Source organism: Wyeomyia smithii, chromosome 3 (assembly GCF_029784165.1).
Source record: "Wyeomyia smithii strain HCP4-BCI-WySm-NY-G18 chromosome 3, ASM2978416v1, whole genome shotgun sequence".
NCBI lineage: Eukaryota > Metazoa > Arthropoda > Insecta > Diptera > Culicidae > Wyeomyia > Wyeomyia smithii.
The window spans coordinates 132,071,806-132,096,318 of record NC_073696.1 but is presented as its reverse complement, the minus strand read 5'-3'; the positions used below and the strand labels follow the sequence as shown (position 1 = coordinate 132,096,318).

Here is a 24,513-nt window from a genome sequence, read left to right as displayed (position 1 = left end):
AATCTGGTGTTATCTATAAAAATTGAATGGACTCTGTGGGACTTCTCAAGATGGTAAAGCGAATTATAACCGGGAAAAAAACATTATTTGTTGCTGCATACGACTTTTTACATGCTTTTTGTTTTGCAACTGGCCTTAGAGTACGATGCTGGCTTAACTAGTGTCGTCGTCGTTTCGTGTCTCGGCTCGAGAAAGACTGTTAGTGTCTGCAGGATCGTAGCGCTAGCCCTGCAATCGCCCCGTGCACTAAACAGTTGGCTGCTAAATCTGTGGACAATAAACAAAAATACTTTAAATATTCTAAAAGCCAAAATTATTAGCTTGATTGGTGTGATGTTTCCGGCAAAGCTGTAGATGGTAGTTCTATTTAAAAAATTGATTGAGTATCTCAAAAAGCTAAGTTTTTGAATTCTAAGTTGCCAAATGCTGAATTCTAAGTTGCCAAACGTTGATTATTAGAACACGGAAGAAGTTAAAATTTCTGAAGATTTATTTTTCGAAACCAGAACGATTTGTTTGATTGGTGCGATGTTTTCGGCAAAGTTGTTGGCAGTAGTTGAGTATTAAAAATATTCTAAAGTAAACATTTCAAAGAGGTGATTTTTGAAAAATATTATTATATTTTTTAAAAACATCATAACCTAAACTGAACATTAATGATCGTGGAGAAATAAAAACTTAAAATTCTTTAGAAAAAATCCTAATAAAAAGGATTTGGGAAAATTTCAGGAAACATTTTTTTTCTTGAAAAGTTTAAAAAAAAAATAAAAAAAAATTGTTTCCTTTTCAACGGTTTCTGCAAGACATGTTCGTGCAGTAAAAGACTTTTAATTTGAAAAATAATAATTTAAGATCTTTTCTCTGATTTCCAGGTTATTTTTTTAGGTTTCAAAATCACTTATTTTGAAATGTTAGTCCCCAATATCATTTTTTTATCAGCTTGACCATTTTGAGCGCTGGATGCAAACAAGTTGAAGATATTGGCAGATGAGCAGAGAGATGCAACTTTGATGGACTAGCAAATCAAAATGCTGAAAAAGTTGTGGATTCACTTCTGAAAAGTTTTAAATCTATGTAACGCGTGATAAATGAAATACAGTAAAATGGCAATATTTTTCCTGAACGTAAAATAACATTATCTTTAATTTGAGAAAAAATAACGCAAATCCCATGACTTTTGCTGATGATTTGAACAACGGAAGTGCTGTTTTGTTTGTTGTTGTTCTCCTAATAGGTTGTTATGCGTTGAATAAAAACGATGCCTATATCATATTTGGAGAAGACAGATAGACAAACATAATGAATGCACAAAATAGCTAATACGATTATTGACTGCTTAATGGAAGATTTGCAAATTTGAGATAATCGCAAAAATTATATTTAACCTGTCTACCATGGAAAGGCAAAAGTTGCATTTTATGTAACTAATCAACTGTTTGTGTAGAATGTCCCGAGCAAATTCGGTAGAAGTGATATGCGCTATTACTTCCAATTTAAGGTTTAAAAATTGACGTTCAACCGTCGATATAACATAACCTAGGTACCGTTTTTGACAATCGGGAATTTCTTTCAATCATGCGGGAAAAAGTCGGGAAAAATGCGAGAACTCGAAAATGTAAAATGAGTGGCCACCCTGATTATATAATGGAATCTTACTACTATCTTTAGGCCTGGTATTCGGCGGTATTTGGCCATTTTTGAATCTCTTCCAGAAACCGGAAGTCGAGCAAGTCGATGCTTGAATCTCGATTGAAATAGTTATTGAGATATGAAAGTTATAAACGTTGGTTGACAAAAAATATTTTCGATTTCACACTATTTTGTAACTAAAGTCAATTTTGCTCTGAGAAAATGTTCATTTTTCTTCTCCCGATTGAATTCGTTTCTGTTTCCGTTTCCGCTTTTCCATTCTTTTTTCGTTTACTGCGAGAAAAACATTCTGCAACATTTTTCAAGCAATCGAATTTTATGTTGTAATTAAAAGGCCACCGAATCAATATCTAGTAGAACCATACAAATTTACTCTTTAGCGATTGGATAAGAGTGAGGAAATATATCTAGTATTTTATATTCGTTGTAAACTAATTCAAAATGTTTTATGCCACGTATGCCACATTAAATTTTTAAATAATGACACTGTTGCATAGGTAAAATCTGTGCTCGGTAATTTTCACAAACCACCAGGAAAATCAACAGGAATGAACAGAAATTAGCATTCACAGTTATTGGCGTTAAAAAATATCCTTGGCGGAGCAGCGATTTAGTACACTTTAGTCGATTTGTTTACGTGGATTTCGAAATTAGAGCCCTTTTTTCCCGCGGATTATTAATGCGCGATTCTGGATTCACGCGTTTTTTTACGAGTAACGTATCTTCCGCGTAAAGAGCCACTTGAATACATCGATCATCCATTTTTTAAATAATAACTTCCATTTTACTTTTACAATTTTAAAAAGCTTGCCCCCATGATCCAAATCCTTCCTACGCCCATGTCATGACATAAGTGTTCTTGACATCGACTTATGTTTTGACTGGCGCTGGAACGCGTTAAACCAAATTGCTGCAATCTGGTCAAATCCGTATGACGTACAGTGCACCAGTGTTCGCTACAGCGCCGCGCACGGGTGAATATAGACGAGAGCGCAAGAGAGCAACTTTTTGAAAGAGAATGTAACGCACTCGCACTTTGTCAATCAAGCACTAGCGCACACTCTCATGCGGCATATTCATCACCAAAGGAAAAGAGCTCCTTTCTCAGTGTGGTGAGTAGGGGAACAACGGGCAACACGGACAGGGCGGGTAAGCTGGTCCGTTGCTCATTTCTATATAAACCATTGAAATTAACACAAATCATTTATGCCAGTTACATACCAACAGTATTCTGTGAGTTTCGAGATATTATGTAGATTGAAACAATAGTTAATTATTTGAGAAATGATAAAAATAAGCTCACCCTCAACAGCAAAGCAATGTGACGTAGTTTTTGCCGTGCCGAATTTGAGCTACTGCTGCGGTAAAACTTCAAAAAATTTTATTTTCCAATGACATTGGAATATTTAAGCATATTTGAAACATGTGGGTGAAGATAGTTTAGTGAAAATATGATTTTTTTGGAAATCACACCGATCCAAAAAATTGTTTGCCTCTTGGGCAAGACGGTCAGTCTTTGTGTTCGCAAAATGGGCAGTCTGAGAAAACGACGATAGCACCATTTAATATTGTTTCTTTCAGCATTCTTAGCACGTGAGATGAGACTTAAAGTCATTAACTCTCATTTGAAATACAAATCATCATTAGAAACGTTGTTAAAACCTGTTAATATGCTACATGTAAATGATGTGAATGATTCCATCTGCGCAGCGGACGGTAAGCTTTAAACACGTGCTTTTTTGCGCAGCGCGTCGTCCCGTATAGAAAAGAAATTTGCTATAGTCTTACCAGCACAGCCGGCCCGTTTCATATGTACGTTGTGAAATAGTGGTTTTTCGAGACTGTTTTTATTTTAATGAAAAGTAATTTAAAATCACTCTAAAAAGGAAAGGTTTGCATTATTTTATGAAAAGCACTAGTCAATGTCAAATATTATGAATATCGTTGGTGGCAATGTTGTGTTTTGAGCAGAATAATGAATGATTTCCTTAGGGTGATCGTCTTGCCCGTTGTTCCCCTAATGCTCTGTATCCTCTTTGTGCGTACGATTCTTGCACGCCAGTAGATCGCCTGTGCGAAATGCCAACTCTGGGACCTCTACGATTCGGTTCCATATCCGATTGAATACTTTTTCCACTGGGATTTCAGAGTTGCGTTAATCTACGTTGCACCTTTTTGTGCGGAATGCTGAAAAATATCAGGGAAGTTATTTATATTTCAGGGAATATCTGGGAAAATTAGGGAATTTCATCTTGAAAATTTTTCCGCCACCCTGTATTAAGCTAATTTCAAACTGAGTACAAAAGATTCTTAGAAAATTTTAAGACCATTAAACCTTAAAATAAATTAAATTTAAAAAAAATGTTACAAAACTATGAAATCCTTTTAAAAACTACAATAAAATTGAACTAGAAATCGAAGAAAACTTTGTATGACGAAAGGACACACGCTCTTAATTCAGCTCGTAATTATCGTGAAACTAGAGACTAGCAAAAAATTAAAAATATGCTCAAGTTGTGTCGAAGATCTTTGCTACAAATGTTTCGAAGGCCGGAATCGGCAAAAATCGGATTGTAATTTAGGGTCAGAAATAGCAATAGGTTCTTGCAGCAAAAACTTTAAAAGAGTTTTAAAATTGAATGATAATAATATTAAAATTCTTTTCAGAATTTCTTTCACCAATAAATTAACGTTGTTGTACTTATTTATTTTTGCGGTTTTGAATACCGGGAAAAACGTTAATTGTTAACCGAGAAAACCGGGAAAAACCTGGGAATTTGAAACTGGAAATCGACTGGCCTCAGGATGTCACATTTTCTGACCTTGTTCATTTTTCGCATCCTCGTAAAAATTACATACATTGCCCACTTGACTAATCTTATAACTTGCCAAATTCTGTGCAATACATTTTTTCTGACCAGTTATCATTATTACAGATTTGTCAAAATATTAAAACTCCTAACCAAAACTATCGCCAACAAGATCAATGCTTACCTCACAAAGAAAAATTAAGTGTTTTTTGTTGGACATGTATGAAATGTATTTGTCATCAATGTGCACTGTGGGGCGGAACCCATTCTGGACATTCCTTCAAGCAGTTAGGTATTTGATTATATTCGTTTTTTAAATGTGGATGAATGTAAAAAATAATATTCTAGAACTAGTTTATGAAAGTCACCTGGCTCAGGTTAAAGAGGAGCAGCAACAACTCAAGAGCAGGTTACTAGAATTGATCGGCCTAGTTCAGGATGTGGAACAAAACGTAGAAGCCGTCCGGAACGCCAAGGATGAAAAAGTTGCTGAAATTAGAACTGCTGTCAATTTAATTGTGGGACGATTGGATGCTCAACTGAAAGGGAAATTACTGACTTTGATGCGTCGAAAAAATTCTTTAAATCAAGAGACTGAGCAACTGGAACATCTACTGCATGAAATTGACCATCAACTCAACACGTGCTCTAAGTAATGAATACAACAATCTTCATCGACTGTATTAGTAACCGTAACATTTCTGCTGCAGATCCCAACTAATTATCAAATCGGCTGATTTGTTAAAGATGATCAATCAAGTGCGAACTAAACCAATGTCTAGTTACGTTACGGTTCCTGTTGCAGCGGATTTCCTAAGGTTAGTTTTCAATTGATTGTTGATTTTAAAATAACTCTTACGAATGTCTTGTTTATTTGGTTTTAAAAAATGGTGCCTCAAAATTTAATTATTAATTCAATATTTTTTAAAATGATACATATCTTACCTGTTTGCTCGAAATGTCACAGTAATGTTTTGGTGAGCCAAATTCAGCCAAATGGACAAAATAAATGAATGATCGATATCCAGCTGAATATTCATTTCAACATTACTGCCCATAGAAGCATAACTGTCCCATTTGGATAAAAATTAAGAAGGAGAAACAGCGATTTTGATGTTAGACGTTCTTTCGATTGTTATGTTCCTCAAGTATAGAATTATTGTCTTCTGGGCAATATACTGAGAATGAGAAGTTAAATTGACGCAGCCTATCTTTCCAAAATAGTTTTCTTATTTAGAATTGCATATGTATTTATTCACAAACGCCAGCTGCAAAATAAAACCATGTCAGTCTCATAATCATTTTATTTTGATCAATAAGTTGCGCAAGTGACTCCAAAATACAACGCTTGAAGAATATCTGACTTTTCCAGTCAACGTTGAATGTTTCATAAAACAATTAATTCCATATCGGAAGAACATTAGAGACAATGGTAAACAAGGGCTGTATTTCCTTTGACGCATTTTGCGCTAACTCAACCGGATGTGAATAGCTCCTTCTCAGAATTCAATAAACTGAGTGTGTAGCCTTACTAAACCAAGCAATTCCATACTTTTTTTAATTTATCTTGGCGAACAATTTGGTTTCCTAAAACTCTTCTGAAGGAATCAAGGTGGCACTCTCAGGGAGAAAATTAATCTACCTAGTGGCCCAAAAACCTTTGTTATACCATCTATTTTCTATTAGCTTATTGTGCCAGTAAATCACAAATCGGATACCAACGTAATAAGCCGATTTCAATGAAATGTATAAGATAATTTTGCTGATGGTGACCAAAATACGATCATTGAATCAAAGTTTGACGTGGTTTTTACCTAAGACAAGACGCGACAGCTGGCTTTTTATTTTTCTTTTCTTAACGGCCGTCATCCCCGTTGAAATTATTTCGAACGTTCCACAAAGTTGATGCCAGAATGATTATTTTTAACAACTTTTGCAGGTCAATGAAAATAAAACAAATTAAAAATGTAATATATATAGGCGAATAATACTCAATTTTTATTTATTATTTTATGTTCAATAAAGCATACTTCTACTATTAAATTTTTTCTTCCTAAGTTTCTTGGTACCCCCTGAGCTCAACCGAAATAGTAAGAATCGATTAATCAATGCATTTTTAAAGTTAGAACAGTAAAATACATTACTCGGTAATGTCATGTACCTTGCATACTTTTGCATCATCATTTATAAACAATTACAATACCTAAATAATGACTCTCCAGCAACACTGCGTTACAGCAAAGATAACTAGAACACGATACCTAACTTTCATATTTTTCATACATTTTGAACACGACCGATTTCCGACGAGATCGTAGCAAGCTGCGATCGCGAGTGAATGTAAAAAGATTTCGCTTGTGATTTTTTAGTGTCAATTCGCAATTTTTTTGCGGTTTCTCGTGCTTAAGTGCCTAAGAACTTGAAGAGAGTTACAATCCCCATTCTATTCGTTGTGCGTGGATCTTCTTCGTTTATCACTGTTTTCGGACCGTCCATCTGCAGAGAAAAAGTGTAGTTATGAATATTGTTATGCAGTTTGAAATTAAAGCTGCAATCATAAATGTGTGAAGATTAGTGTACATTGTGCCAGACATGATCCAGTAAAATTATATGATGATTTCTGGAAGCAGCCATTTCATCCGGTGGCGGAGCGCTTCCTCGAAAGTGCTCACAATCACCAAGGAAACGGTGTGATTGTTTATGTGCGAGTGGTGAAAAAAAAGTAACGGAATGCTTTGTGCGCTGAATGCTGACTCGATGTATAAGATAAGTGCATTGTGTTTATATTTACAAAAAAACATTTCTCGCGTAATTTTTCAAAGCGACCTATCTAACATTGAGAGACTCTCTTTGTTTACTTTCTCTTTGATCAATAATTATGTTATTTTTTCCATATTTCATAACACTCAATGCATAGTAAGCAAGACAGTATTACTATCTCTCGATTAAGGGGAAGAAAGCTTAGAAAATATATATAATGACGTCGTAATTAACGAAACAAAGTGAGAGAAGAGAGAATCTGTCATTGTTACTTAGGTCCCTTTGAAGAATTACGCGAGATTTATTTTATTATTTCGCTCAGTGGTTGAGTGATTTTTTTTCGAAACTTGAGTAGATTTTTATATCTTCCGGGAAATAGCAAATATAAGCTAGTTTTATAAAATCTTTTCTTATACTTTCAAGATTTAAATACTTAAACTTTCACATAATTTTGTTGGTATTTCGTCAAGCTTCATTTCAAGATTTTTCTAGCTATTGAACAAATATTGATTTTTGAGTGACTATTTCAAAGTTTTGTAAATAGGGATTACATGAATGCACGACTGTGTGTTCAAAGTTTTGTAAATAGGGATTACATGAATGCACGACTAAGTGTGTATGTTTCACTTTTTCGATTTTTTTTGCTTTTGGTTTATATACTGTGTTTCAATTTTGACTAGTTCGGCATTTTGTTAATAAACTCAATATACTGGCCAATTTGGATATCCGCGTTTTTGAATAATGAAGGCTTTGTATGCATGAAACTTTGCCAATTTTTCTATTTAATAGGTAACATTCGCATCGAAATGTCGTGTCCCCGAGCGTCTGCGTCGGTAGAAGGGAAATTAGCGGTCGTGCGTAATGCTTCGGTGTAAACCGGCTCGAGAGAGTTTTGCTCATATGAACGTTTTCGAAATGAAGTGATATCGCGGGGTATACCCAGAATACTTGTTCATGTCTCACAGTGACCATTCAGCCGAAAATTTCGTTCGGTCGATAAATATCGTAACTAACGAAAACGCGATGTATAGCTTCCAAAGAATCACGTCAGCCGACGTGTACTCGGGATTGACAAATAGCTGGTTGCTACAAGTGGCGAAGGCTACTTCACGCGCGTCGTACGCAGAGGATCGCGGTGTTTGGCAAGAAAAATACTCATGGTTCGTTTCCGTAACAAGCGCGCAACATTTCTATATTCCGTTTTTCAGGTGTGTTTTTCGCGGGATTGTTTTCTTTTTAGAACAGACGAAGTGAATACGAGAGACGTCGTTAGTCGATCTGTTAGATAGAAAATATCCGGTTGACCGAACCCCTAGAAACTCCGTGCTTATACCTTTCATGAGGCCGTTTTATTTTCAGATAGATCACCAACGCGCAATAGCTTTCGGTATAAAAAGGATCACCTTACGAGGAGATATCCAATCATTTGAAGTTGTCTCAATTCGGTCAAAGATCCAGTATCCATGCGTTCGATTTATTGTTGCGGTGTTACATTGTCAAACTGAATCAGTTCGAATCGCATTATGATTATCGTGGCAGATGTAATGGCGCGACACTTGTTCTAAAGAACCCGACGCTCGAAATCAGCGCATCGTTTACCAAAACGAACCCTGCTGTATACCTTGCCCTTTCTCCAACATCCCAGTGATTCCTCGTGGAAGTGCAGAGGTGTTCTCGGCTTCCATAAAGCGAGTATCACGTCAACATTTTCCTATACAAACTCCTTCTTTGACCTGCATTCGGATGCGGCCGGCGCTGGTATTGCCTAATAAACAGATTAAGGTCACCAGTTTTTACACATTGAGGATGCATGTTGGTCCTAAGCATCATCTATTGGTTCTCTGTGTAATTACTGCTGATCTGGCAATAACGGAGTAGCAACCGCGGGCGGTCAATCATGTTCATGTTCATGTTCATTTTGAACACGACCGATTTCCGACGGTTAGTGCTGCCATCTGATGACTTTAATTCTCATTTGTAACTATGAGCAAAACCGATTTATCGTGCATAGTCCATCATCGATCGTTGAGCTGTTCAAGATTATATATGAAAAAGATGTAGCAGTTTGGTCAGCTCGACGCTTAAGATAACATGCAGGTTAATGATATTGTCATTTTTTGCACTTAATGCTATTGTCATATTTTTTGTACTTCAAAGTACGAAAGAAAAGTGTGAAATTGACAGTCAGAGTGGGGGTTTATATTTATTTTTAGGTCCCATTCTACCAAAACATAAAGTTTGATATGTCGCAAGCCAGGTTTCAGAACCATTGTGTATATGGTCAGGTTCACCGGAACACCCGATTTTTGCTTTATTAACCTTGGCAAAAGTGTACAACTTGGTTGTAGAGCGTGCTCATGGGGGTTATCAGGAAGTTCTTATGGTACGCTTAATTTTTAATGTTGCGCCGATAATTCTTGATTCTTCCGGAAAGTTTCATGTTTGAGAACTAAACATTCGTACACATTACATACACATACTGAAAAAATTGTTTTACCTTTCAACATTCATGTTTTGGCCTTGTCATCAGTTGATTCTGACGTTAAGTATACATCATATTAACAGTGTATAAATAAGTGCGACTTTTGCTCACGCGCAGCGATAATCATGTCCGATGAATTCTTCAAGAGTCAGGTATCTTGTTCTAGTCATTTTTGGTTACAGTGAAAAGTAACCTCGTTGTATTTCCTACCTGATGATTGCGTTATCGGATTCAGTCAATCAGCAGCCTGGTCGCAATTGGTTGCATGTGACGGTGACCAGCTCACGGCGTGTATCGTAGAACAGCTTTATTTTAAAAAAATGGGCATCGTCAAAATTTTCACCATTTGAAAATATAGCTTTTTACCTTTCATTTGGGACCCTCCGGGAAATCATTCATCGCGGGCTTTCGAACAACTTTTTTTTCATTAAAAAGTATTCTGACAGCAAAGCGTTTAACTACCGAGAGGATAGTACGGTGCTACAAATAAAAATAAAAATGCAAGAACTTTTGAAGTGACACAGTGAAGGTTGTATGTTAGTCGAGTGCAACTTTCGCTCATACTAGAATTTTTTCGAACACCCCTAAAATTTGAAGTTATGGTCAAAATGCCGGTATTTTGACCTCAGCACATGAAAATTATTTTTAATTCATTTGTTTTCCAACCGATTTTAAATGTTTTTGCCGTTTTGAAAGGGGAAAAGTAGAGTTTTCAAAACATATACAGGTTTGTACTAACTTCATCAAAATATGTTGAGTTATTCGAGCGTAAATCTAATTTTTTAAACTTCTCCACGCAAATTTTCAACTTCACTTGAAATTTGTCAGTTATTTTTGCAAGAAAGTACTACAAGTACACTAGTAGTTTGGAACTATATTCAAAAACGTTATAAAATAGAAGCTTTTGTTTGTGAATCGGCTGGTAATTCACTGAGTAACATGTTTTTCAAGGAAATCCGAATTTTTGACTTTCATCGAACAATAATATTTAGGCTGTTTATTAAACGGTGCTACAAATGGAAGAAAATGCAACAACTTCTGATGCCACCTAGTGTAGATTGTAACAAATTATAGAGCATTTATAGTACATTTTTATAAAGATGTGTGAAAATTTGTTCTCAGATTAAAAAAAAAAATACAATATATTATATTTTTTTTTTTAAATTACTCATTACACGTACACCTAAGTCATATCTATAGATTTATTTATACATTTTAAAAGCCCTATTTATCGCCTTTGGGAACATTTATGAATGACGTAGCATTCGAGGGGGGTTTGCAGTTTTGTGACGAAATTTGTCGGGGGGAAGAGGGGGGGGGATCAACCCAAACTACGTAGCAAATATGAATCTAAGAAAACTGCTACGATAGGGAGGGGTAAAAAAGCTACGTCATTTATGGATGTTCCCTTTCCAAAACGATCTCTATATAAAGAATTCATGGAACAATGACAGAGTTGAAAATAAACATGTGAACCACGGTTCAAAGGCGGAGTTTTGACAATAACTTCAAATTTTAAGGGTATTTGAAAAACTTCAAGTTTGATCGTAAGTAACACACGACTAGAGCTACAACCTACACTTGGTCACATCAGAAGTACTTGCATTTTTTAAATTTATAGCACCCTAAAATAAACAGTCCAAAGATTATTTTTCGATAAGAGTGAAAAATTCTGATTTTCTTAAGAAACATATAACTCATTTGCGTGGAGAAGTTTAAAAAATTAGATTTACGCTCGAATAACTCACATATTTTAATGAAGTTAGTACAAACCTGTATTTATTTTGAAAACTGTATTTTTCTCCTTTCTAAAACGGGCTAAGCATTCAAAATCGGTTGGAAACCAGATGAGTTAAAAATAATTTTCATGCGCTGAGATGGAAAAGACGGCATTTTGACCATAATTTCAAATTTTAGGGGTGTTGGAAAAAATTCTAGTACGAGCGAAAGTTGCACTCGACTAAACTCACAACCTTCACTGTGTCACTTCAAAAGTTCTAGCATTTTTATTTTTATTTGTGGCACCGTACTATTCTTTCGGTAGTTAAACGCTTTGTTGTCAGAATACTTTTTGATGAAAAAAAAAGTTGTTCGAAAGCCCGCGATGGATGATTTTCCGGAGGGTCTCAAATGAAAGGTAAAAAGCTATATTTTCAAATGGTGAAGATTTTGGCGATGCCCATTTTTTTAAAATAAAGTTGTTCTTTTTACACGCCGTGAGCTGTCGCGTCTTGTCTTAGGTTTTTACAAATATTCCGAATGTTGTCACTGGAGTATGTATATCAGAGATGCCAGATGTTTTTGAAAAATGTCTGCAACTGCTCGAAAAACCAGAAAAATCTGCTTGAAATCTGAAAAAAATAAAAATCTATCCGAAATCCGAAAAAATTCGCTTGCGCAGCCAAAAGTCTGCAAAAATCTGCACACATTTTGAGAAAGTCTGCGTAAATATAAGTAGACTATGACAAAAATCTGCAGAAACTATTGAAAATCTGCAAATATCTGCGAATCAATAAAAATCTGCACACGTACTCTAAAAATCTGCACATCTGGTGTCCCTGATGTATATTAGGGTGGCAACGAAAATAGTCATGTTCAATTTCTGAAACCGACCATGTACATTTTGTTTATTGACCTAAAAAACGATCTGTGCAAAATTTCAGCTCGATCGGACATGATTTAGGTGTGCCTCAAAGTGTTTAAAGTTTTGATGTTCTGACCCTCGAAAATGGACATCCCTTATAGAAAATCTAGTTCAAGATGCCTGATAAACATTTTATATTCATTTTAATGTTAGGCATCTTAAACATATTTTTTCATTGGGGATGTTATTTTCGAGGGTCAAAACACCAAACCCCTGGCACCTCTGAATCATGTCTGATTAAGCTGAAATTTTACACATGGTAATACTTTGAGCAAATAAATAAAATTTATCCCATTACCACCCTAATGTATATCAGTGTTATTTTTCCGATCACAAACCATTTTTTTAAATGAATGAATCAAATAAATCATATTTCATTGAATTGCATATAACTACTGATGAAAGTTTTCAATTCAATTTTATTTCGAATGCATTATCTGAAAATGAAGGTTTTTCGCGACAATCAAGGATTTTGGGTTTTCAGAGTGTACTCGAGGACGTTAGTCTTTTTGGAGGTCTAAACAAGGTCCGAAACAAGAACTTCAGAAAACTTGCTGCGATAGCGAGAAGTTGGTTAACATGGATACTCTGTTTGCACTGAGTCTAAAATTAGAAAGCAATATTTATATCTTGTATAAACATAAGTATCATATCATACATCTTTGGTAAAGCTTTTCAAAATATCTGGGTCGCTAATTGTCTTACACTTGCACGCTGTAGGGTCAGATTTGCTACAATGCTTGATTCCCAAAGCTGTAACGGGGATAACTAAAAATTTGGGTTTTTTTCTACAGCTGTCAGAAAAGGTGGAAGAATTTGAAGAAAAACTGGTTTAATTCTCATGAAGATACATTCATTGTGAATTAACAAAAAATATTGAACGTTTGAGAAAGGTCCGTTGCCAGCCTCCCAACGAAGTTTTCTGATGATGTCGTAACGAGAGCATTGTTTCGAAACGTTTGTGTTTTTTTACATACTATTATGATATTTTCTATGGCCAAAACACATACTTTTCATCTGTATGGTGTTTTGGAAGAAATGGAATCATAATGTTGTTCAAACGTTCGTTCTGGTATGTATTTTGATTGATAGCCAAACCATTAGGCTTGTACCATGATTTGACAAAAAAGAAAAGGTCCTTTTCTGTCCACTACTCTGGCTGGTCTTCCACTACCTTCCTGGCGGATTAAAGTTGAGGTTTGCTGGAAACCATACACAATAGAAACCGGAAGATTTTCGCTTTCAAAATGGTTTACCATGAACTTTTTGCCAAAATTGTTGTGCAGTTGTGCAGTTGTACAATGCTCTTGCGGAATGCTCCTTGTTTGGATGCCATTTTGAACCTAACTGAGCATGCATAAACAAGACAAAAAATAGTGGCATAAAGTGGAAATCTAGAGCTCTCATATACATACGTTAAATGATTCTGGCTCTTCGCAAATCTGGGTTCTACGTACAATTTAATATATATTTTAAAAGAAGTGAGAACGGCAGCTTCGCATGTGAGAACAGGAGCTAAGTAAGTATGGCAGTTTCCTCTGAAATCTATTTCTAATTTTTGAGAAAAAGAAAATTAAAACAAAAGGTTCATTTAGTTACACCAGTTGAGACGCACTGCGAAGATTATAGCAATTATGCAAATTTATCGATGATTGTTTATTTCCTTTTAGAAATAAATAGCGATAGAAAAAAAGAAAAAGAGAGAGAGATGGAGAGAGAAAGAGAGAGAGAATTAGAGAAAAACTGTTGGGTGGTGCTTCCAAGGATTTGTCCGAATTTTCATCAAAAATATTGAAAATATTTAATTTTGAAATTGGATTGACCCTACACTAAAAAAATATAAAAGTATCAATAGAAGCCGCGAAAAAGTGATGTGGGGAGAAAAACAACACTCTTGAATGCAGTTTTCTTAGTGAACGCTACAGAAAAACGCGTATTTCTATGATGAACAACAATCAAAACCAACTTTTTTTTTCTTATTCAAAAGAGAAATCTTCATCATGGAATAAAATCAATATGGAACTTTTACAGTAGGAAGTCTACCTCATTAACTAATTATATTCAACATATTTTTCCTTAATTTGACCTCATAACATGCATGCATAATATAAGCTATTCTCAATATGATTTCAAAAATGTCAAATTAATATAGTTTTTATTTTTTTGCAGTGAAGTAGTACCAGCTTACGACACTGGAACATTTGTGATGCAAAATTTCTCTAGATTGCAAAAGAAAGCTGAACCAGTCTATTCTAGTCCTTTATACGTGAACGGATTATGTTGGCGATTGAAAGTATATCCAGGAGGAAATGGAGCAGTTCGTAAAGAATATCTGAGTGTTTTTCTAGAGTTGACCGTTGGCTATCCCGAAACTAGCAAGTGAGTTACTTTGTATCATAGTTTTGGCAACTGGATTTCAATCATGAAGATAACAAATTGTTAGAATTTCTGTCAAACTGATAATATGATAATTCGTTTCGACTAAATGGTCCCAATGACGAAGTAATATTTTTCAATAATTTCAGCAGTTTTGAAAATTTTAATTATTACCGAAGTAAATATTTTCTCGTTATCTATAACATTTATTGCTAGAATATCCCACTTGAATATCTGCTATTGATATAGAAGAAGAAATATCAATGATTTTTCTGATTGCGCTTAGTCTTTAATTAAAGGTTGCTAATAACCAGTCAAAACCAACTCATTCCCAATTTCTTTAAATTTTCTTGATTGGAGATATTGTTCAATTGGAAAGAGAATTTTTATTTATTCTTTTCATCAATCAGAGTAGACTACACTGCCCGTAAATGCATAACAGTTCCATTTGAATTTTCATCACTTGAGATTAACCTCATAAACTGCCCATAAAAGCATAAGAGTCCCATATGGAAATGCTCACAATTGAGAAAATTGCAAATGAAGTTCTAATTTTGAATTTATGGTGAAATAACTATGATTCAACTAAAAGTATGTTTTATCCAATGTTCATGGGGTGGAACATTGTATATTTCCATGAGTTCTAAGAACTTTTGCATGAATTCCAGGCTTGGAAATAAATTATGGGACTCGTTTGCTTTTATTTTCTCTCTATACACAAAAAATAAAAGCATATCAGTCTCCACGCATTCTAAGACGGCCAAGGTATTTATCATTATTCCTTATTGTGTCTGACATGTCAACAGTTTATTTCACTCCAACACTTTCGAATCATACGAATTGCAATATAGCGATTTGTTTTCAACGGATTGCAACATGAATCAGTGCATGTTTTTATCACAGAGCAATCACAGCTGATAGACGAAAGCTCGTTCTACATAGAGTCTACAATGAAATTCATAAAAAGCCCACGAGAGATTTATGCAGACTGTTAGTCTGACTGTTAGTTAGACTGTGATGAGCAGTACATACAAGTTTTATTTACATATATGATAAATTGTTAATTTTGTCTTCTGTTCAAAGCATTTCTTATTGGTGCCCTAGACATAGTTACGTCAATGTGTACACAAGTAAAAGACGTATCATGAAATTCATTTTCGTGCATCAAAATAACGGTCGGTTATGTGCTTTTTTCTTTGAACTCAATTGACAGCTATCGCGGGCCGTGCTGCCAAAAACAGCAAAAAGGCTGAAAGATTATCTTTTGTGGAATATGTTCAGTAGGTTTCGCCCAAGTTAGTCTGAACCACAATTTTCTTAGAATTTTGTATGGAGTGGTACATCTATTTGTCTGTGGTTCTACCTTAGACTTAGTTCATAACCAAAAACTGCTATCTCTTTCTTCCTTGCGTCGTAAATCGCAATGTCATTTCTTTTTGACGTAGAATACGTCTTACGGCAACAATTACAGGGACCCAATTTCAATACAGGGACCCAATTTCAATACAGGGATCCAATTTCAAAACCGAAAACATCGAGAGCGTCACAAAAATTGTCCAATTTCAAACGTTTTAAACCCAGTCAGTTTCCAACCGATTTCTATAATTTTTGCAGCAATCGATTGGAAAATCATTTAAGCACCCGTCCAAATGCAAAAAATTGTAATCTGATTGTTCAAACTATTGTTATATTGAAAATTGTTGAACATAGTCGAAACGCAAATGTCGATTTTTGATTGGTCGCTTGCTGCCTTTCCCTAAATAGGACGACAGAATGGAGTACCTAGTTAGCCGGGAATGCACTCTTTGGGCTATATAAGAGACTGTTTCTCCTCAAGCAAATCAGTTTACTAGCAGTAGGCAGCAGCATCGGACATCAACACCGATGGCAGTAGGCGAAGGCAGCGTGGATCAGCAGCGGGCAACAGCGGCGGTGGTAGTGGTTAGCTGCAGTCCTACCTCTTTCAGTTTGGCTCCCCTTCGATCTGAATTGGACCCCACCAGCGGTAATCCGATTCAGATATCGTTGGGCAAAAAACAACCCGAACTGAAAGAGACTCGCACCGCCAGGTGGATTGAGAAGCCACCATCATCCAGCGTATATATATACAGGGTGTATGCACATAACGTGTGTGAATATTTGAATCGTGTGTCCCTAATATATAAGGTGTGTGACAACCGTGTGTGGCTTGCTTTTACCCATGCTGAGCAACCTTAAGCTGAACAGCTAAAGCCCTTGGTCTCCCCGGGACCGCCGTTAGGCATTTCTTCAGGGAGAGGGCCCGTCGTGCTTTTCGCACTTACCTCTATGGGTAGCAGAGCAGCCTATACAGGCCAGTTAGTTAACCGTTAACTAACTGGGGCACATCGATGGATTCCCGTCGATTGGTGCCCTGCAAAATACTAACGATCTGTGATGCGGCCGTGATGACCGCATCCCAGATTTCCCTACTTTCGCACATCCTACGCACGATGTTCTCTGGCGTGGTGTACATCCCACTTATTGCCAGCATTTCGTACCATACCCGCTCGAAACGGGGACATGTGAAGAACACATGCTCCGCGTTTTCTTCCGCACCCGTACACGCGGGGCACATAGGGGACTCGGCGTACCCGAACCTATGCAGGTATTGCCTAAAGCAGCCATGGCCTGACAGGATCTGTGTCAGATGGAAGGTTACTTCCCCATGGCGCCTATTAATCCAGCATGCTAACTCTGGAATGAGTCGGTGCGTCCATCTACCTTTTGTAGAGTTGGACCACTCCCGCTGCCACCTGGCCATTGAAGATGACCGTATGGTGTTGCGTATACCCCTCGTGTCGCGTTGGTCGAAGCACTACATCCTCTTTGACGATGATGCTGATGGGCATCATGCCAGCCAGGACGCAAACCGCCTCGTACGACACTGTTCGGTATGCGCACGCGACCCTTAGGCACATTAGCCTGTACGTACTCTCGAGTTTGCCGCGATGGCACTAGGTACTCAATACCTTGGACCACACTGGTCCTCCATACCTGAGTATGGACGTCATACGAGATAGCGCTGCCACAGCCATGGAAGCCTTCTTGCAGGTATAATCGACGTGGCTCCCGAACGTGAGCTTGTCGTCGATCATAACCCCCAGAAGCTTCAGCGAGCGTTTCGAGGCCATAGTGCATGTACCAGCACTAATCGATGCCTCCTGCTCCGACTTTCTGTTATTTACAACAATAACTTTAGTCTTATGGTGCGCTAGCTCCAGTTTCCTGGAGTGCATCTAGTCTTCCACTACGCGTATTGATAGCGCGGCCTTTAACTCTACCTCTCTAATTGACTCGCCATAGACCTCAAGAGTTATGTCGTCGGCGAAGCCCACGATCACCACCCCTGGAGGGAGTGTTAGTTTTAACACGCCGTCATACATGGCGTTCCACAGTACCGGACCCAGGATGGAACCTTGCGGTACACCTGCGGTAACCGGAACGCTTTTCTGACCCTCGTTTGTGTTATACACTAGCACTCGATTCTGAAAGTAGTTACCCAGAATCTTGTACACCGGCGTCGGCACTCTGTAGCGCTAAGGCTATGGAGTCCCAGCTGGCACTGTTAAACGCGTTCTTCACGTCAAGCGTGACGATCGCGCAGTAACGAATGCCCCTCCTTTTGCGTTGGATTGCAACCTCAGCCGTTCTGGTGACGGAGAGAATTGCATCCACCGTGGACCTACCTTTTCGAAAACCGAACTGGTTGCTTGATAGACCGTTCTCACTTTCTGTATATTTCACCAGTCTATTGAAGATTACCCTCTCAAGCACCTTGCCCGCCGTGTCCAGCAGGCAGATTGGTCTGTATGCCGATGGGTCACCTGGTGGTTTCCCAACCTTCGGCAACAGCACCAGCCTCTGGCGCTTCCACACGTCCGGGAAGAGGCAGTCGTCAAGGCATTTCTGCATGACCGCCCTGAACAACCCGGGGGCTTCTTTGATGGCCGTCTTGATGGCCAAGTTCGGGATTCCGTCTGGTCCCGGAGCCTTGCCTACCTTCAGGGAGTTTGCGATCTCGATCAATTCATATGTCCCTTAAGCTGGAAGTACAAAGTCAGCAGAACAAAGAGTTAATAGCATGAAAATTTAGTGCTCATTCGATGTCATTTAATGCCATATCGCCGAATTTAATGCTCCATCATTTCTTTGAAAAATGCTCTTGTTTGCTAGCAAGAAAATAGCTAGCAGACAATGTACGAAAAAAGCATTTTTAGTCACAAAACAGTTCTATAAAGGTCAGAAACATTTAATGGTCATTTAATGCTCTTGAAAAAACCTGATTTTCATGATAATTTTATTGACTTTGTATAAATTTTTCAAATATATGATAATACATGAATAGCTTTAATTTTTTCAAACATTTTCCTCTGAAAACAATCAGAACCCTTTTGATACGATTAGATACCAATTAAGTGCTTCCATATGCGAAAATTTTCAATAACTTTGGTTCATTTTTCATTAAATATATTTTTTTTCAAAAATATTGTTCTGCTAGCTTAAGAAAAAAGTTAGCAGATCATTGGCCAGAAACAGCATTTTCAAGCAATAAACTGTTGTAGAATAATCATAATAATTTAATGCTCATTAAATGGTCTTGAAAAAACCTGATTTTCATGATAATTTTATTGATTTTGTATAATTTTTTCAAAAATATGATAATATATGAATAGCTTTAATTTTTTCAAACATTTTCCTCTGAAAACAATCAGAATCCTTTTGATACAATTAGATACCAATTAAATGCTTCCATATGCGAGCAGTTTCAAAAACTTAAAAAATCAAATTAAATTAAAATTAAATAAAAAAATTGTAATTTTAATTATTGAGATTTGTTTGCTTTCTCAATAAGCACTTATCATTCGTAGGGATTTAAACCTACTTGTCAAATAAAGGATATAAACTTACAACTAACTTAATTACAAACTTATTGACTATGAAGTGAGCTCATCGTAGCAATTGAGGATTGCAACGATTTTTGTCGAAAATTGTAAATAATTTTATTTGACATTGCTTCTAATGTTTCAACACCAGCAAATCTTTGTAATTCGAGTGTACCAAACCAAGAAGGACGCTTCAAAATCATTTACAGAATTTTATTCTGAATCCTTTTCTTCCTTGTTGAACGGTAACTTGACCAGATCGGTACAGCATAAAGCATTGCTGGTCTAATAATTTGTTGGTAAATCAAGAGTTTGTTCTTTAAACAAAGTTTAGAATTTCTGTTAATGAGAGGATATAAACATCTCGTATATTTGATGCACTTGGCTTGTATACTCTCAATGTGCTCTTTGAAAAATAAGTTTTTTATCGTAAATTAGTCCCAAGTACTAAACCTTGTTAGACCAACTTAAAATAACCCCATTCATCTTGACAACGTGATTATTGTTTGGCTTGAGGAAAGAAGCCCTAGTTTCATGAGGAAAAATTACCATTTGAGTTTGAGAAGCATTGGGAGAGATTTTCCACTTTTACAAGTAGGAAGAAAAAATGTCTAAACTTTTATGCAATCGACTGCATATGACACGAAGATTTTTTAACAGATGATGATGTCATAAACGCACGCAACTATTCAAAAACCGGTAAGACAACATTGGAAATGGTACACGATACCTGACAATCACTCAAAATTTCATAAAAAAATGTTTTGCACGCTGAAAAATAATTTTTCAAAAGATCGAAACAAACAAATCGTAAAATAAACGATCCTTCCGACTTTTTTAGGACTAAAGAATTGATAAAAATAAAAATCGAAAATCAGGATGGAAATCATATTTTTATATTTTCGAAAATTTAGAAAAAAACAATAAAATTATCATGAAAACCAGGTTTTTTCAAGAGCATTTAATGAGCATTAAATTATTATGACCGTTCCACAACAGTTTATTGTTTGAAAATGCTGTTTCTGGCCAATGTTCTGCTAACTTTTTTCTCAAGCTAGCAGAACAATATTTTTGAAAAAAAAATATATTTAATGAAAAATGCACCTAAATTATTGAAACTGCTCGCATATGAAAGCATTTAATTAGTATTTAATCGTATCAAAAGGATTCTGATTGTTTTCAGAGGAAAATATTTGAAAAAATTGATGCTATTCATGTATTATCATATTTTTGAAAAATTTATACAAAGCAGAGGCGTCGCGTGGCTGATTTCGTTACATGTGCACCAAACATTTATTCAAGTTTTTTTTTCCTAAAATGAAATGAGAAAATCAAACCAAAGTGATTGATGCTTCAAATTGAAGGGTTTTGCTAGTATGCTTACTTGCTTTAACAGGTTATAATATTTCGATAATTGCATATGCTCGAATATTAGGGAATAGGGTACCTGTGCAGTGCACATGTTGCACAGGTGGACCCGACGCCACTGATACAAAGTCAATAAAATTATCATGAAAATCAGGTTTTTCAAGAGCATTAAATGAGCATTAAATGTTTCTGACCTTTATAGAACTGTTTTGTGACTAAAAATGCTATTTTGGTATATTGTCTGCTAGTTGTTTTCTTAAGCTAGCAAACAAGAGAATTTTTCAAAGAAATGATTAAGCATTAAATTCGGCGATATGGCATTAAATGAGCATCGAATGAGCACTTAATTTTCATGCTATTAACTCTTTGTTCTGCTGACTTTGTACTTCCAGCTTAAGGGACATTCAATTCATCTTCTGTCACCCTTACCGCATCGTCTGCCTCTGCACGGCTGCCGTCACTCACGGTAGGTGGTGACTCGTCGGCCGGAGGCCAGGGACTTGGTTCATGGCTTGGGAAGAGGCCCTGAATGAACGTTTCTAGCATCGCTGGTGATTGTTCGGCCGGGGCTAGCGCACCTCTAGTCTTGGTCATAACGATCCTGCAGGCGTCACCCCACGGGTTCGAATTGACACTGGCGCAGAGTCGTTCGAAACAGGTTCGTTTGCTGGCTCTGATTGCGCTCTTAAGCGTTGCTTTAGCGGATCTGAATGCGGCACCGCGTTCCGCTCTTTTCTCGTCGGAACGTGCGCGTTGCATCCTCCGTCTTGCACGGAGGCATGCATTGCGCAGGCCTGCTATCGTATCGCTCCACCAGTATGTCGGTGGCCTACCCTCTCTAGGCGGACGAGACCTAGGCATCGTGGCGTCGCACGCCCATGACAGCATCGAATTTAGATGGTCCACATCCGGGAGCGGTTCGCCCCCTTCGTGCTTCCATCTAATTGCCTGTCCAAAAACATCTGCATCGAAATGCAATGTTTTCCAGCAGTAGAAGGATGGAATATTGGCCCTACTCACTGCTTGCTTCCGCACGCCTACCTCATAGCGGATCGATTGGTGATCGCTATTCGTGTAGCTGTCGTCTACCCTCCAGTTCGTGATCAGTCCCGGGCTGCAGAACGTCACATCGATAATCGATTCGGCACCATTTCTACTGTAGGTGCATTTTGTACCAACGTTAGCCAAGTCTAAGTTGAGCTTTGCCAAAGCTTCCAACAAGACCTGGCCCCTCTGGTTTGTACAGCGACTTCCCCACTCGACAGCCCAAGCGTTGTAGTCACCCGCAACCACCTGCGGCTTAGTAGCCGGCCGTGCAGCCGGACATTTGGGGCCTCCCATGGCGTGTTTGGCGTCCCGTTTACCGGTGTATACCAGACACTTGGGAGGTGCACCGCAGTCCCGTGCCTTGTGGCCTGCGCCACCGCAGCGGCGGCATAAATTGGACCTGTCGGGCCCTTTCCACGACCAGGATTTATGCCCCCGCTCAAAGCACCTGAAGCAAACGTCAGGCTGTTGGAAGGTGCCCAGAGGGCAGACCGACCAACCCACCTTCAACGTGGCCTTCTTCAGGGCCTTGTTACCCTCCGCTAGTGGAAGTTTTATGGTAGCAACCTGGGTGCCGGCCGGGCCCCTGCGGAGACGAACTGCCTCCGCGGTCACTACCACTCCACACTCGCGTTCGAAGGCTTGTGCTATGTCGCACCCTTCGGTGATCTCGTCCAGGTTTTTAAGCTGGAGAGTCACTTCAGGAGTGAGGGCTCGGATTTGAACCTCCTCGCCTAGCACTTCCTGGGCCGACTTTTTATAGGCACAGCCCTTGCCCTTCGCCTCTTTGCGGAGTTCGAGGATCATCTCGCCGGTGCGTGACCGACGAATTGACCTGACGTCTGCGCCGAGGTCTTTGAGCTTGGGTTCGCCTCTCATGGCCTTCAAGACTTCAGCGTACTTAGACGCATCCGTCTTGAAAATGAGCGCGTCACCCTTGCTCCGCCTACTTGTCTCTTGCGGCTTCTTATTGCGGTCGCCGCGCTTCGCGTGTCGTTCCCACTTCTGCCGCTTTTTATTCACCACGGTGGTCCAATCCGTGGCTTCGCCGTTTGCCGGTTCTTTGCTCGGCTGGACCGACGAGCCAGCTTCCTGGCTGTCACCGAACAACCGCCTTCGTTGCGTCCTGGGGGCCGTTTCCCCCGGAGAGCCCCTTCGCACGTTTGCCAGTCGGTTCAGTTGAACAGACTTCGGCAAACGATGCTGCAGCTGTTTGTGTGTATTTAGACACAGCTGCAGCACTCCCTTTTTTAGGCTGGTTAAGCCTCGCCTCTAGCGCGAGTGCCTTGCTTTCGGCATCGTTAGCTGTTTAAGGGCTTGCGAAAGCTCGGACTTCGCGCTGCAAATGTTCATACGTAGCAACAGAAGACATTGTTTTAAGTCTTTTGATATGTTGCTACGTTCGTCCGTGAACTTGAGTATTTCATCAAGTTGTACGGACACCGCCTCCACACTCGGGAACTTATTCATGTGGCTTTCTACCGCAGAGAGTAGCATAGACCCAGATATCTGTTCCCGCTCCTTGGCAGTTTTGGGTGTTTCCACCTTGCCCCCAGTCTTCGCCGTTCCGGTTGGTGCTGGCTTAGGCGTGCCCGCCTTCGCCCCAACTCGGAACTCCCCTGTCGGCGTCGCAAAAGGTGTACCAACCTGTGCGCCGCCTTTACCGGCATCGGCCAGTCTCGGTGGAGACCGGGCGATGCCCCGCCTGGCAAACGGGTTTATAAACCCGTCCGCCCCTTCCGCTCTCTTCACTTCCTCATCAATTTTAAAAGAAAACATTGTTGTTAAAAGGGTCCCCCTTCCAGCCGCTATCCTTGGTCATGGTGGAGTGGTCGCCTATATGGTCCCATGGTGGTCTATGCCGGAGCAGTGAGGTCATGGCTAGTGAAGGTCGTCATAGCCCCTCATGAGCAACTATGACGCCTCCCGACCGGCGTAAGTCAGGAAAGGGCATCTGATCCCACTCCTGCCTGATTCCCATCAGGCAATGGCCGCGGAACGTACTGGAAGGCCTGCCAGGTTTTACGGGACGGAGACCCCTGCAGCCGTATGCCACCTCGCCGTTTCAAGCCGTTGTCACACGACTTTACTAAGGGAGCTCGGTGCAGGTGCTAGCCCAACGTCGTGGTATGAAATCGTATTCCCTCTCAAAAACCTAAAACAGCGACCAGTACACCATAATTGGGACCTTACTGGTATCAGCCCCAATAGGCAGGTTAGTGCATTTGGGTGATGGGAGCGGCACTTCTCGCTCCGTCGAAGCTGCTTACGGGTGGCCGTGGCTTTTACGGGGAATCGACTGCCCAATGCCCGAAACCGTATGTTTATGGCGTGTATGCATGCCTGTAGCGCGTGTGTACATGTTTATAGCGCGTGCGGCACCGCCACCACCACCGCCATCGCCCAGTTTGCACATACACTACTCGTCATAAGTTTGGAATTGGTTTACTGAGTATTGCAACACCCAGTTTG

General features: G+C 38.8%; 1 protein-coding gene across 2 annotated transcripts in view; it reads left to right on the top strand.

Moving 5' to 3' along the window:
* Nucleotides 1-24,513, top strand: part of LOC129727005 (E3 ubiquitin-protein ligase TRIM37-like) — a 134,899-nt gene that overhangs the window by 52,073 nt on the left and 58,313 nt on the right. For both annotated transcript variants that reach the window (XM_055684347.1, XM_055684348.1), the window contains exons 4-7: nt 4,587-4,752; nt 4,809-5,112; nt 5,171-5,278; nt 14,516-14,725. In XM_055684347.1, coding sequence (XP_055540322.1) covers nt 4,587-4,752; nt 4,809-5,112; nt 5,171-5,278; nt 14,516-14,725 — 788 coding nt within the window. The remainder of the gene's footprint in view (nt 1-4,586; nt 4,753-4,808; nt 5,113-5,170; nt 5,279-14,515; nt 14,726-24,513) is intronic.